Source organism: Cetorhinus maximus, chromosome 7 (genome assembly GCF_964194155.1).
Source record: "Cetorhinus maximus chromosome 7, sCetMax3.hap1.1, whole genome shotgun sequence".
Lineage (NCBI taxonomy): Eukaryota > Metazoa > Chordata > Chondrichthyes > Lamniformes > Cetorhinidae > Cetorhinus > Cetorhinus maximus.
In genome coordinates, this window is record NC_135885.1 from 65,774,546 (window position 1) to 65,790,542 (window position 15,997).

At 44.5% G+C, this 15,997-nt stretch overlaps 1 protein-coding gene across 2 annotated transcripts in view; it reads right to left on the reverse strand.

Annotated features, from left to right (window-relative positions):
- Positions 1-9,977, reverse strand: part of LOC144682849 (neuronal PAS domain-containing protein 2-like) — a 212,620-nt gene extending 202,643 nt beyond the window's left edge. Inside the window, exons 1-2 of one of the 2 annotated variants that reach the window (XM_078545639.1) lie at positions 9,845-9,977; positions 9,343-9,521 (exon numbers count right to left, since the gene is read on the reverse strand). In XM_078545639.1, coding sequence (XP_078401765.1) covers positions 9,343-9,488 — 146 coding nt within the window. In that variant the 5' untranslated portion in view covers positions 9,489-9,521; positions 9,845-9,977. Of the gene's footprint in view, positions 1-9,342; positions 9,619-9,844 lie in introns of those variants that run through there. The other variant, XM_078545641.1, reaches the window with a different exon arrangement.
- Between the last annotated feature and the right edge of the window lie 6,020 nt (positions 9,978-15,997).

The window sequence follows — 15,997 nt, forward strand, 5'->3', positions numbered from 1 at the left end:
GGCGAGAACAACAAGGTTTATCACTCTTGATGGTTCCCCCACCACCTGCTGCACGCCCAATCTGGCAGCCAGCTTAGCCAGCAGTGGTGTTTCACGAGCCACTCTTGGTGATGGACATGGAAGTCCCCCAGACTGAGTACATTCTGTGCCCTTGTCACCCTCAGTGCTTCCTCCAAGTGGTGTAAAACATGGAGGTACCACTGATTCATCAGCTGAGGAGAGCGATAGGTGATAATAAGCAGGTCTCCTTGTCCATGTTTGACCTGGTGCTATGAGACATCATGGGGTGGGGAGGCAATGTTGAGAACTCCCATGACCACTCACCCCTGACTATATACCATTGTGCCTCCACCTCTGCTAGGTGGGACAGGACATACTCAGGGCTGGTGATGGAGGTGTCAGGGACATTGACTGCAAAGTATGTTTCAGTGAGTATGACCATGTCAGGCTCTCAGGGACAACTCTCCCAATTTTGTTGTCCAGATGTTAGTAAGGAGGACTTTGCAGGGTCAACTGGGCAGGGTGTGCCTTGGCTGTTTCTAATGCCTAGGTTGATGACAGGTGTCCATCCAGTTTTATCCTTGTTCAACTTTTTTGTAGTAGTTTGATGCAACTGAGTGATTTGCTTGATGATTTCAGAGGGCAGTTAAGAAACAACCACATTGCTGTGGGTCTAGAATCACAAGTAGGCCAGGCCAGGTAAGAAGACAGATTTCCTCCCCTAAATTACATTATTAATTTTAAAAAATTTATTCATTCACAGGATGTGGGCTTCGCTGGCTGGTCCAGCATTTATTGCCCATCCCTAGTTGCCCTTGAGAAGGTGGTGGTGAGCTGCCTTCTTGAACCGCTGCAGTCCATGTGGTGTAGGTACACCCACGGTTCTGTGAGGGAGGGAGTTCCAGGATTTTGACCCAGCAACAGTGAAGGAATGGCGATATATTTCCAAGTCAAGATGGTGAGTGACTTGGAGGGGAACCTCCAGGTGGTGGTGTTCCCATTTATCTGCTGCCCTTGTCCTTCTAGATAGTAGTGGTCGTGGGTTTGGAAGGTATTGTCTAAGGAACCTTGGTGAATTCCTGCAGTGAATCTTGTAGAAGGTACACACTGCTGCTACTGTGCATTGATGGTGGAGGGAGTGAATGTTTGTGGATGTGGTGCCAATCAAGCGGACTGCTTTGTCCTGGATGGTGTCAAGCTTCTTCAGTGTTGTGGAAGCTGCACTCATCCAGGCAAGTGGGGAGTATTCCACCACACTCCTGACTTGTACCTGGCAGATGGTGGACAGGCAGTCAGTCTCACCTCACCTAGGGAGTTCAGCTCTTTTGTCCATGTTTGAACCAAGGCTGTCATGAGGTCAGGAGCTGAGTGGCCCTGGCAGAACCCAAACTGGGCATCAGTGAGCAGGTTATTACTAAGCAAGCGTCCTTTGATAGCACTGTTGATGACCCCTTCCATTTCTTTACTGATGATTGAGAGTAGACAGATGGGGTGGTAATTGGCCGGGTTGGATTTGTCCTGCTTTTTGTGTACAGGAAGTACCTAGGCAATTTTCCACATAGCTGGGTAGATCCCAGTGTTGTAGCTGTACTGGAACAGCTTGGCTAGGGCGTGCGGCAAGTTCTGGAGCACAAGACTTCAGTACTATTGCCGGAATATTGTCAGGGCCCAGAGCCTTTGCAGTATCCAGTGTCTTCAGCCATTTCATGATATCATGTGGAGTGAATTGAATTGGCTGAAGACTGGCATCTGTGATGCTGGGGACCTCCAGAGGAGACCGAAATGGATCATCCACTCGGCACTTCTGGCTGAAGATTGTTGCGAATGCTTCAGCCTTATCTATTGCACTGATGTACTGGGCTCTTCCATCATTAAGGATGCGGATATTTGTGGAGCTTCCTCCTCCAGTGAGTTGTTTAATTGCCCACCACTATTCACAACTGGATGTGGCAGGACTGCAGAGCTTAGATCTGATCCGTTGGTTGTGGGATCGCTTAGCTCTGTCTATCACTTGCTGCTTATGCTGTTTGGAATGCAAGTAGTCCTGTTTTATAGCTTCACCAGGTTAACAACTCATTTTTAGGTATGCCTGGCGCTGCTCCTGGCATGCCCTCCTGCACTCTTCATTGAACTAGGGTTGACCCCCAGCTTGATGGTAATAGTAGAGTGGGGGATATGCCGGGCCATGAGGTTACACGTTGTGTTCAAGTACAATTCTGCTGCTGCTGATGGCCCACACGCTTCATGGATGCCCAGTCTTGAGTTGCTAGATCTATTCGAAATTTATCCCATTTAGCACAATGGTAGTGCCACATAACATGATGGAGGGTGTCTTCAATGTGAAGGTGGGACTTCGTCTCCACAATGACTGTGCAGTGGTCACTCCTACCAATACTGTCATGGACAGATGCATCTGCGGCAAGCAGGTTGGTGAGGATGAGGTCAAGTATGTTTTTCCCTCTTGTTGGTTCCCTCACCACCTGCCACAGACCCAGTCTAGCAGCTATTTCAATTAGGACTCCAACCGCAGTGGTGCTACCGAGCCACTCTTGGTGATGGACATTGAAGTCCCTCACCCAGAGTACATTCTGCACCCTTGCCACTCTCAGTGCTTCTTCCAAATGATGTTCAACATGAGGAGCACTGATTGATCAGCTGAGGGAGGGCGGTATGTGGTAGTCAGCAGGAGGTTTCCTTGCCGATGTTTGACCTGATGACATGAGACTTCATGGGGTCCAGAGTCAATGTTAAGGACTCTCAGGGCAACTCCCTCCCGACTGCATACCACTGTGCCGCCACCTCTGCTGGCTCTGTCCTGCCAGTGGGCCAGAACATGCCCAGGGATGGTGATGGTGGATCTGGGACATTATCTGCAAGGTATGATTCCGTGAGGATGACTATGTCAAGCTGCTGCTTGACTAGTCTGTGAGGCAGCTCTCCCAATTTTGGCACTAGCCCCCAGATATTAGTAAGGAGGACTTTGCAGGGTTCACAGGGCTGCGATTGCCGTTGTCGTTTCCGGCATCTAGGTCGATGCTGGGTGGTACGTCTGGTTTCATTCTGTTTTTGTGACTTTGTTAAAACTGAATAGCTTGCTAGGCCATTTGAAAGTCACAATGGATCTGGAGTCACATGTAGGCCAGACCAGGTAAGGATGACAGATTTTCTTCCCTGAAGGGTATTAGTGAACCAGATGGGTTGTTACAACAATGGTTTAATAGTCAGCATTAGACTTTTAATTCCAAATTTTTATTGATTTCAAATATCTACCTTGGCGGGATTCAAACCCGGGTCCCCAGAGCACTACCCTGGGTCTCTGGATTACTAGTCCAGCAACAATACCACTAAACCATCGCCATCGCCTCCTCACCTCTGTAATTTCATGTTCATTATTAAAGGTGCTTTCATACCCATAATATAATATTATGTCTTAAAGGAAAACATTAAAATAACCTTTGTCATATGTCAAACCACCTTAACATCACAGCTATACTTAGCAGTCCCAGTGCATGATGGCATATTTTGGAGGAAATATATTTTTAATAATAAATATCTGTAAGTTATTTATGTGTTTGGTTCTAACACTGTTGATAAACAATTCAAACTCTTCTCTATAACTTCATTATAACTCTTCGCTCGGATTAGTCCTCAGTATTGGTTACTCTTTTACATAGCAATTTTCTTACCAATTTTCTTTGCTTCCCTTAATTCCCTTGTGAAGTTAGCTCAATGCTGCTGTATGATTCCTTGACAACTGGTTGTTTTTCAATACCACTATTCATGTGTGAGCATTATCAAGTTATTCAACACCAGATGCATCATAGTTAATCATAAACCTGTTCTGACCTGACTTCCACACACGTGTATCTAATAGTTGTTTGGTACTACAGAACTTGAGTGATGCTGAAAAAAGAGACATGTCTAAGCTTTTCATCTTGCACTCATCAGGACACTTGCAAGAATACCAGTATAAGTGGGAAACAGCAGCTTATACTGCATGTGAAGAGAGTGTTGATTGGCTGGCAAGTGGCGTTGCCATGGAGAATGCACCATTGATGGTGACTGACAGTTAATTGCCAAGCATTGTTTGAAATTTAAACCAGGCAGCTTGACCCTGATTGGTCAAGGCATTGCCCTAAGGAATGAGTCAGCGAATAGCTGTCACTTATTTTGTTTAGCTGAAATAGGCGCAGTGTATGTACATGTTCTTTCTGTCTGCAAAGAACAGGGCCCTGTGTATTAATACATGTAGCTTCCAGTACATGCATATGCGCCACATTGTGAGCCCGACTGACAATTTTAAATTGATTGTCAACGTAATTATTAGCACTTTGAAGATCATGTAGCAAATGTTGTCCAATTGCGGAATCACATCTAATGTTGGACACTGTGTTTTGAGTTTTGCAAGCACGGGCTGGAGGGTATGGCCTGTACCCTGTCCATTTCGAACAGTGGCTAGGACATGCTGTTTGATATGATCCACTCTGTCTTTGGGACGTATGGGTTACATACCTAGCATCACACTGGCACCAAAATTCATATACCACAGTATTCATTTGTATGATAGGCAGACGTCTTTTCAGCTGTTAGTGGCGAATACCACTCATGTTGCTACTGCATAGTAGCAACATGAAACAGATGGCTTCATCTGTTGCTCAAATTTTTGAGATACCTTGCCCTTCCAGCGTAATCTGAGGTAGACAGGGCACTTTTCAGGGATGAAAACAACGGCCTTAGGCCAGTTCATTAGTTTGTGTGGTATACGGAATGATCTGATCAGGGTAGCCATTATCCCTCAGGATGCCTTTGATGGGCCCTATTTCAGCATCAAGCTTGCATGGTAAGCAAAATACTCAGGCCCTATTTACAAGATTGCCGAAAAGACCAATCTTATAGTATGTGGAACTGTAAGAATCCCAACGCACATATTGACCAGTGAAGGTAGGCTTGCGGTAGACTGTTGTAGAGAATCCCCTGGCAGATTTCTCAACTAGTACCTCAAGGAAGGGGAGTTAATTTAACCGCTCCATTTCATAGGTGAATTTGAGTGCAGGATGGAGCCCATTAAGACTTGTAAGGAAATTGTTACATGCAGCTGAGGATTTAAATATAGCAAACGTATCATCTACATATTGGAAATAGGTGAGGGATAGGAGGTTAGGTGTCATTCAATTGAAGAGATATTTCTCATGGAGCCCAACAAAGATGTTTGCGAGAGCTAGGCCTAAAGAGGATCTCATGGCAACAACATCTACTTGGGAATACATGGTGTCATTAAAATTGAACTCAACTGCGCAAGTTGCTGAGTTCACAAGTTCAATGAATACTGATTCACATGATGGTGGCAGGTCTAGATCGCCATGATATAGTGCTGGCCTTCGCAAATGTGAAGGAGTCCTTCACCGTGTATGTGAAGGCCATACAGGATTTGCATTTTGATAGCAATGCTGTATCCATGTGTTCTTTTGATATTGCTAGCCTATTCACCAATGTTCTACTTAAGGAAGCCATAGGTATTTATGATGCTATCCCTCCCCTTCTATTTTTGAGAGAGCATCAAAGTGAGGGATAGCACTGCTGCACCTGGAATACTTCAGTTTGGTAATGTCAGAATCAAGCATCCACGTTTCAGGCATAGCACAGGCCAGAAAAAAAAAGCAGAGTTCCCTCTGCTTGCAAAAACTTGCTCTAACAATATCCCCATAAAAACAACCCTCAACAATGTATGAGTGGGAATATTTCTACTGTCACACATCATTATTACATTTCAAATGTTCATTTGTATTATAGAACCACTTCCAAATGGAACATTCCTACCATTGCTCTGGCTTCGATCAGCTAGGTCAGCAATGACAGCGAATCGCACCTGGGAACTTTTTGGCTGATGTGACTTAGCTACTGCAAATCATTTAGGTCATTAGAGGAATGTTGGAACACCGTGGCACCAATGTCATAAGACAACAGTGAATGTGCCATTTATTCCTGGCACTCAATCCTTCCCTGGCTGGGAAATAGTTGCACTCACTAGTGATTGACAAACTGCATCAGTGGCCTTTATAAGGCTTTGTAGGCGGGATGGACAATGGCCTGTCCAGGACAGAAAAATTGGTGGATGGTGATACCATTGCTTGGTCGCATTTTACCTAACTGCTCTGGTTCTAATGCCTCTGGAAGTTTGAATTGAAACTGTTCACCTTTTCATATGGGTCTCTGCATCCCACACACTAATCACATCTCAGTTGTGTTAACAGCTCTATTGTCAAAAATCAGTGTTGTTGTTGACAACAGAACTGTTTGATAAATTCATCGTGAGTAAGGCAGTTAATTTAGTGTCAAATTAAAGGCAGGTTTGTGCTGATTCCCCACACCCAATGAAAACTGGGTTAAGCAGATTAAATGTTAATGTTTATCAATGCTTAGCAGCAGCAGTCAGGAGGAGGAACATGAAAATCGATAATCAGATGGAATCAAGTGTAATATTACCAATTTATGGCTTATAAAAGTGTTAAAACAAAACATATTTTCTTGGACCAAATTGTTGGCATTTTGGATTTTAATATGCTGTTTTATAAGTAAGCTTCATTCGTTCTGCAACTATTCTAGAGTCATCAATTTAAAATTAACTGATTTGAGGAAACTACATATAATATTGTACTAACTGGGGAAGAATTTTATATCAACAGTCATTTGGGGCCACAAGGACCACAATTAATAAAGTATATTTATATATAAATCACTGGTTAGGCCCCAGCTGGAGTGTTGTGAGCAATTCTGGGCACCACACTTTACGAAGGATGTCAAGCCCTCAGATAAGTGTAGAGGAAATTTACTAGAATGGTACCAGGGACACAGAACTTCAATTACACAGACAGACTAGAGAAACTGGAATTGTTCTCCTTAGAACAGAGAAGGTTAAGTGAAGATTTAATAGAGGTGTTCAAATTATGATCAGTTTTGATGAGTAAAGAAGAAGCTGTTTCCAGTTGATGCAGGTTGCTGATTGGCAAGAACCAGAGGCGAGATGAGGGGATTTATGTTTTACACTGCGAGCTGTTATGATTTGCAATACATTGCTTGAAAGAGTGGTGGAAGCAGATTCAATAATAGCTTTCAAAGAGAATTTGAATGTCTATTTGAAAGGGGGAATTTTGCAGAGATGGGCAGGAGAATGGGACTAATTGGATAGCTTTCAAAGAGCCAGGACAGGCACAGTTCTTTCTCACTGTATTAGATTCGATACCTATATTGCACTTATCACAAGTCTATGTACAAGATACAATGACATAGCCACCCTGTTACTTTGCAGTATGCGCCTGTGGGAAGGCACCTTCAGTGCATTCTGCAGAACAATGCAATAAAACCCAAATATATAATGGCTAGATTTAGGTCTTCAAACCTCTTTAGCATGACTTTATCTGTACATGATCCAGCAGCATTTTGAATTAATACTGCACATGTTGTAATAAGGTCCTTTTTCCACACGTTCTGCTAAGGACTAGATGAGAAATAACGAGGAAGCATATATGCTAACAAGGGTGTACAAAAGCAAAATACAGCGGATGTTGGAAATCTGAACTAAAAACTGAAATGCACAGTATGGCTTTATGCAAGTTGCCTGAATGCCTTGTCTGTCATGGAAGGGTATATGGAATGGACAGAACCAAGGACATAGCATAAATAAACAATTTATGAAGTACAGGAGGGAGGCCAAGAAACATATATAGCACATTAATCCATTATAGCAAAATGTAAGGCAAAAATCTGTTAAACAACTTAATAATGAAATAGCAACCCTGTTACTTGCACTATATGCCCTTGGGAATATACCTTCAGAGCACTCTGCAGAAAAACAAGATGGTAAAATCCAAATATGTAATGGCTAGGTTTAGCTCTTCACTGCCTGGGCACTAAACTTGCAGAGAAGTTCCACAATGTAAATGAAAATCATGCAGGCTCTAGAACAGGCAACCTGCTCCACCAGTGACACCTGGGCAATGAAGATCAAAATCTACTGTATTATCTCTAAGCTTAGAGAAACAAAAGGTGAAATTCTGCAAATATCACCAAAATGCTTACTTTACAGGGCCAGTTCTCTCCCTACTTCCTCCTCTCCCGAATGCCACAGTACCTCGCCCAGGTTCTCGTAGTGAACCTTGACTGTTATTTTCAGTAGGCTGCTTGACCGTGAACAACATTACAATTTAGCCTGATCATGTCCTCACCCAACATCCTTACGCACTTTCTAGTACAGATCATTGATAACAAGCTGTTATAGGAATCTTGGCTTATTTTTCTCTTCTCTAGTTTACTGGTATTGAAACTAATAATTGCAATCCAATGTTGCCTAGCTGAGATCAGCTGGCCTTCTGCAAGCATGAAATAGAAACTGGGCTCATCTTTTCTGTTTCCATAGGGAGGCAAGACACAGCACCTTTACCTACTAGCCAGTGAGAGAGCCACACATTTTTGAGATTAACAACTGGTTCCCAACAGTCAGTGCAATCACTTAGTGGTGAGCAGAATAAACTATAATCAGAGAAGATAATGAAACTGAGGTTCAAAACAAAACTTAGATATTTTCAAATTTAAAACAGATTCAATTTTATAATTAAATAAAAGGCAATTAAAATGAAGTAAGAAAGTAGTTCAATAATATATGCATATAAATATTTATGCATAGACTTGTAAAGGAGGCTCTATTGACTTTGAAGTTATAAGGTTACAAGCACGATTTTTTGAAACAAGCTTAAAAATGCTATTTGCAGTACATTTCAAAAATGGAATGCTGCTGTCATTACATGGCAGGTATCTTGACAGCAAGAAGTACTATTAACTACAGCCTTTTGATACACATTCATTCATGTATTTATGCAAGCATGAGCAAAAAGAGGTGAAGGCAACCTCAACTGTACCAAAACCACAATATACTAAGTTTTGCGTTTTTTAAGGGGACAGGAAAACCAAAGGAAAAGTTGCACGCAATTCTGTTATTTAATGACAGCATTCTGCATTCAAAATTCACGAATCGTCGGTTAGGTTTGGATGAACGTTGTGTGCAAGATCGCTGCAGACATTCAATAATCAAAGGGAACCAATAATGATTTTTTTTCAACACCGCCCACGTTGTTATGAAATGATAAGAAAGACTTGACACACGAAAGCAGCGGACAACAGCAGTTCATACAAATAGATACATGACATTAAGCTAAGAGTTTTAAAAGTTCCGCTTAAATCTACACGGTCGGTCTGAAAGTTGTTCCCCCCCCTTCTCTCGAACATTTGGGAAGCCAAAGCTGAGGGGATGATTGTGGGTGACTGAGTGAGTAAGTGGCTGAGGTTTACCTTCTGCCGCTGCTGACGCCTGCCGGGTGTCTCCACATGGGCGACCCACTGCTGCTGTCAGGTGCGCGGTCACTGGGCACCACCGGGCGGCTGCGGCTCACCAGGAAAGCCGGGCTCCTACATGGTTTCTTCTCGTTGTATCTCATGTTGTAAACGCATCTCAAGGCAGGGAACTAAACCTGGGGCAACGAAAACAGTGAAATCCGCAGATTTCCTAATCACCATAGAAACTAGTAAATGGCAGAAACGTATTTTAAAAAAAAAGAACTGATTATATAATCAATCCAATTCTGTCACTCTTGGCATAAAGTGATGATGAAGGAAAACTGACACAAAAAAATTGGGATAAATAAACATGAAATAGGTCAGAGATTTTGTTTTTCCTCTCTGTGTTGCTCTCAAACCGGATTGTAAAATTTGTTTCGTTTCCCACCCCCCACCCCGCCCCCCGTCGGGTAAAACAGACCTCTCTGACTGGAACAAGAGGAAATGATCCACTGACCTAAATATTTTTCCAAACATCTGTGACCTTTTTCTGGCTCCTGTGGGAGGAGACAGGCGCGGGTCCAAGGAACGGAGCCAAGAGAAATCTGCGGCAGGGAGGTGAGGTTCCTGTGGCGGGAGCTGGGGTCCATTTGCCATTCTTGGCACGTCGGAGCCTTTCCCTCACACGGAAGCACCGCCGGACTCACTGTGAAGAGATTAATTTAGTAACTGGGGCTGGCCGCAGAAACCATTGAAAAATATGCGCGGAGCCATGGACAAATTCTAGGCAGAAAGGGGTGCCACCCTGCTCTTGGTTCACTCCGAGATGACAGCATATTGACGCTGGCTGCACGGTGAGGTGCGTTTTTTCTTTTTGGAAAGTAGGTCAGTAACTTCAATGTTCAATCTCCTTCCGTCATTGCGCCGAAATTAGCCACTCCTTATGTAAGATGTTGCGACGTTTCAAAATACGATGGCTAACATTGAGGCTAACATTAACAGCTAGGAGTTTTGACATCAAGGTCTTTTAGATTTTGAGATGGTTGCGCTTGAAAACAGCTAACCGCAAAGACTTTGAAAACTCTGCAGTGAATGAACAAGTCTCAATTACACTGAGACACACTTTCCAAATATTCAATGGCTGCTGCAGCATGGTCCTTATGTTGCTCTGAGCAGGGGAGAGAGACTTGTGGACAGTAATGTGGCTGGAGTTGAATCGTTGATAATAAAAATGAAAGCATTCGGCCAGTCTTTTGGAGATGGTCGGGGGACACATTCTTAAGAACTTTCCTTTAATGTGATCTAATCAATAATTTAAGGTCCAGTGGTGGAAGGACCTTAAACAATCGGGTTAATGTTTCAGTTCGATGACCTTTCGGAGTTCCGACGAATCGTTAACCTGGTTTATTTCATAGCTAAAGGGTAGACATACAAAGCAAATTCCACTTCCTATCTTGTTAAAACCATGGGAAAAATAATAAAATTCTATCCCTCTCGCGAGCTGATTAATAGTTTTTGGCATTACCTTTCTTTTAATTGCAAACAAAACTATCCAGCAACCTCCAGCTCCTGGCCAAGGCCGTGTCTAACAGCCCTCCATTCAAAACCTGATTGCCCTCGTGTACCTTTATCTCTGTTAATTTTGCCCCCAGGAAGCAGGGGCGCACTGTCCCTAATGCTTTACCAACACGCCTGTCAGTCAGATCGACTATTCCTTCCCCGCAGAAATCCTAGACGTGTTCACATGAACAGAGACTTTCTCCCCACAATGGGTGTGATTTTAACTTGAGAACGTTAATGAATTTATTTTATATCCCTGGTTATCATGGCTTTAGTACACGTTTTCAATGCTAGCAGTCTGTATCCTTTTTAAAATCTTTGCAAATTTATTTTGTTTTAAATCAAACCTCTAAAGCATAATTTAGCTCCAGCATTCTTTTCGAGATGACAAAAACGAAGAGAAAAGCTGAAATGTGAATCTGTCAAATGGGTTTTGCTCTTCCATGCTCTTGTGAATCAAACTATTGTATATCTAATTCCTTCTACCATTGAAGGAGACCAAGGGTTGGATTTTCCTGCTGGCAGAACTTTTTTTTCGTTTGTTCATGGGATGTAGGCATCTCTGGCTAGGCCAACATGTATTGCCCATCCCTAATTGCCCTTGTTCACAGAGCACATTTAAGAGTCAACAACATTGCTGGGTGTCTGAAGTCACATGTAGGCCAGATCAGATAAGGACAGCAGATTTCCTTCCCTAAAGGACATTAGTGAACCAGATAGGTTTTACAACAATCAGCAATGGTTTCATGGTCATCATCAGACTTTTAATTCCAAATTTTTTAATTGAATTCAAATTTTGAACCCGGGTGCCCAGAGCATTATCCTGGGTCCCTGGAATACCAGTCCACAATGCCATCACCTCCCCACTGGTGGCGCTGGAGTTGAGGAACGATGATACCGTGTTGGTGGTCACTGATCAGCTGCACATTAAGTTCATGAGCAATCTGTAACCACAATGTCATGGCCCACTACTTTGTAACTCTTTCGAGTTATCAACAGTCACAGACTGTAACTCTTTCGAGTACATTCACAGTTCTTGGTTTCCGGGAGTGGGACATGAATCCACAACCTTCTGATTCAAAGGCGAGGGTGCTATGAACTGAGCCACAGCTGATACCTCCCCACTACTTTGTACTTGAACACACACTAGTGCACTAATAAAAGACTACCTAATCCTGAGGCCCAGGCTAATGATCTGGGGACATGGGCTCAAATCACACCATGGCAGCTGGTGGAATTTAAATTCAATTAATAAATCTGGTATATAAAGCTAGTCTCAGTGAGGGTGATCATGAAACTATCATCAATTGTTGTAAAAACCCATCTGGTTCACCAATGCCCCATTAGGGAATGAAGTCTGCCATCCTTACCTTGTCTCGCCTACATGTGACTCCAGATGCACAGCAATCTGGTTGACTCTGAAATGGCCATTAGGTTTGTGCAACAAAGGCCTGCCAGTGATGCCATGTCCCATGAAAGAATGAAGGGATAGTTCAGCTGTGTAATGAAATCACACAAACTTGAAATGCTGTTGTGACTGTTTAGTGCAAAGATATATTTATGACACAGCTGGGGATGGATGTCCAGGAGGGCACAGGGAGCCCAGAAGTAAGTGAAACACACCTGCCAGTGGCTTTTTTAACCCAGACACTGCATTCGCATTGAATTCCTGGTGCCCTGATCAACTCGCAAGAGTGAATTTGATGACGACTCGCTTGAGTCAATTTCAAATGAATGACTTAAAGGGTCACTGCATGGATGACAGTTGGATTGTAGATATGGAGAAAAAGGGGAAGAAACTGGCATTATGGAGTCCCAACGTGGCAAGGCTGCGACTCACTTCTTGGGTGCCACCGTCAGATGTTGCTAACTGTAAAAGCATGCAGGGACTTACACTTAGATAAAAGCAAGATACTGCGGATGCTGGAAATCTGAAACAGAAACAAAAATACCTGGAAAAACTCAGCAGGTCTGACAGCATCTGTGGAGAGGAATACAGTTGATGTTTCGAGTCCCTATAACTTCATCAGAACTAAGGAAATAGAGAAATGAGGTGAAATATAAGCTGGTAGAGGGGGGTGGGACAGGTAGAACTGGATAGGGGGCCAGTGATAGGTGGAGGCAAAGAGAGATTGCCAAAGATGTCATAGACAAAAGGACAAAGGCGTGTTGACTATGGTGATATTATCTAAGGAATGTGCTAATGGGGACATTAATGGTAGCAAGCAGGACAAGCTAGTGGCAGATGGCCCTAGTGGGGGTAGGGTGGGGGGAAGGAATCGAAATGGACTAAAAGGTGGACATAAAACAATAGATCAAAATAAATTTTAAAATAGGGAAAAGAAAAATATATATTTTTTAAAAATTATAAATTATTGGAAAAAAGCGGATCAGAAAGGGGGTGGAAATGATGGAGAGTGTTCATGATCTGAAATTGTTAAACTCAATATTAAGTCCGGAAGGCTGTAAAGTGCCAAGTCAGAAGATGAGGTGCTGTTCCTCCAATTTGCATTGAGCTTCACTGGAACATTGCAGCAGGCCAAGGTCGGACATGTGGGTATGAGAGCAGGGTGGTATGTTGAAATGGCAAGCGACAGGGAGGTCTGGGTCATGCTTGCAGACAGACCGAAAGTGTTCCGCAAAGCGGTCACCCAGTCTGCGTTTGGTCTCTCCAATGTAGAGGAGACCGCATTAGGAGCAGTGAATGCAGTAGACTAAATTGAGGGACGTGCAAGTGAAGCGCTGCTTCACTTGAAAGGAGTGTTTGGGCCCTTAGACGGTGAGGAGCGGGGAAGTAAAGGGGCAGGTGTTGCACCTTCTGCGGTTGCATGGGAAGGTGCTGTGGGAGGGGGTTGATGTGTAGGGGGTGATGGTGGAGTGGACCAGGGTGTCCCGGAGGGAACGATCCCTGTGGAAAGCCGCCGGGGGGGTGAAGGGAAGTTGTGTTTGGTGGTGGGATCATGCTGGAAATGGCGGAGGATGATCCTTTGAACGTGGAGGCTGGTGGGGTGATAAGTGAGGACAAGGGGGACACTATCATGATTCTGGGAGGGAGAGGAAGGTGTAAGGGCAGATGCACGGAAGATGGGCCGGACATAGTTGAGCGCCCTGTCAACCACTGTGGGTGGAAAACCTTGGTTAAGGAAGAAGGAAGACGTAGGAGGAACTGTTTTCGAAAGTAGCATCATCAGAACAGATGCGACGGAGGTGAAGGAGCTGAGAGAATGGGATGGAATCCTTACAGGAAGCAGGGTGTGAGGAGCTGTAGTCGAGGTAGCTGTAGGAGTCGGTAGGCTTATAATGAATATTGGTGGACAGTCTATCACCAGAAATTGAGACTGAGAGGTCAAGGAAGGGAAGAGAAGTGTCAGTGATGGACCATGTGAAAATGATGGAGGGTTGGAAATTGGAAGCAAAATTAATAAATTTTTCCAGATCCAGACAAGAGCATGAAGCGGCACCGAAGCAGTCATCGATGTACCAGAGAAAGAGTTGTGGGAGGGGGCCTGAGTAGGACTGGAACAAGGAATGTTCCACATACCCCATAAAGAGACAGACATAACTGGGGCCCATGTGGGTACCCAAAGCCACACCTTTTATCTGGAGGAAGTGAGACGAGTTTAAGGAGAAATTGTTCAGTGAGAGAACAAGTTCAGCCAGACGGAGGAGAGTAATGGTGGATGGGAATTGTTCAGGCCTCTGTTCGAGGAAGAAGCGGAGAGCCCTCAGACCATCCTGGTGGGGGATGGAGGTGTAGAGGGATTGGACGTCAATGGTGAAGAGGAGGCGGTTGGGGCCAGGGAACTGGAAATTGTTGATATGATGTAGGGCGTGAGAGGAATTGTGGATGTAGGTGGGAAGAGACTGGACAAGGGGAGAGAGAATGGAGTCAAGATAGCAAGAAATGAGTTCCATGGGGCAGGAACAGGCTGACATGATCGGTCTGCCGGGACAGTCCTGTATGTGGATTTTGGATAAGAGGTACAAGTGGGCCATCCGAGGTTGGGAGACTATGAAGTTGGAAGCTGTGGAGGGAAGATCTCCAGAGGAGATGAGGTCAGTGACAGTCCTGGAAACAATAGCTTGATGTTCAGTGGTGGGGTCATGGTCCAGGGGGAGGTAGGAGGAAGTGCCTGTGAGTTGACGCTCAGCCTCTGCAAGGTAGCGGTCAGTACACCAGACAACAACAGCACCACCCTGGTCAGCGGGTTTGATGACAAAGTCAGGGTTGGACTTGAGAGAACGGAGTTGGCGGAAATGGCGGAGGATGATCCTTTGAACGCGGAGGCTGGTGGGGTGATAAGTGAGAACAAGGGGGACCCTATCATGGTTCTGGGGCTGCTGTTCTCGTTGCATCCTGAGATCCACACTCAGTGCCATGCGCTGCCATATGAACACACTCGACCTCTCCCTCCAGCAGCACTGACGCACCTTATCTCTAAGCTGTCCTTTCCCCCAGTTTCATTTTATTCTTCGTCTCATCCGACGCTTCAACAAGAAACTTTGTCTCTTTCTTTCAGGTGCAAAGAAACGCAAGCTCCAACAACTCATTGACACCAACGCCCATTCAAGACCCTCCACCCCTGCCTGTCCCTCTGTCCCCATCCCGTCTTTCAATCCCAGCCCCGGCCATGTATTCACCATACCCTCTGACCTTCCCCTCTCTGATGCTGAACGTTCAGTGCTCAGCAAAGGACTCAGTTTCATACCCTTACGCCCTCACCTCAATGAATTTCGGGCTCGGCACGATGCTGAACTCTTCTTCCACTGCCTTTGTCTCCGTGCTCACTTCTTTGGGCAGGAGTTCCCTCCCCGTTTAACGGATCCTTTTACCCGCCTCCAATATTCTCCCTCCACCTGGACCCCTCCCTTTAGATTCTTACCTGCTCTTGATTTTTTCATTGAGAGCTGTCGGCATGACATCAGTCGTCTCAATTTCTCTGCTCCTCTCACCCACTCTAACCTGTCTCTTTCTGAACTTGCTGTACTCCGTTCTCTCAGGTCCAACCCTGACTTTGTCTTCAAACCCGCTGACAAGGGTGGTGCTGTTGTTGTCTGGTATACTAACCTCTACCTTGCAGAGGCTGAGCGTCAACTCGCAGACACTTCC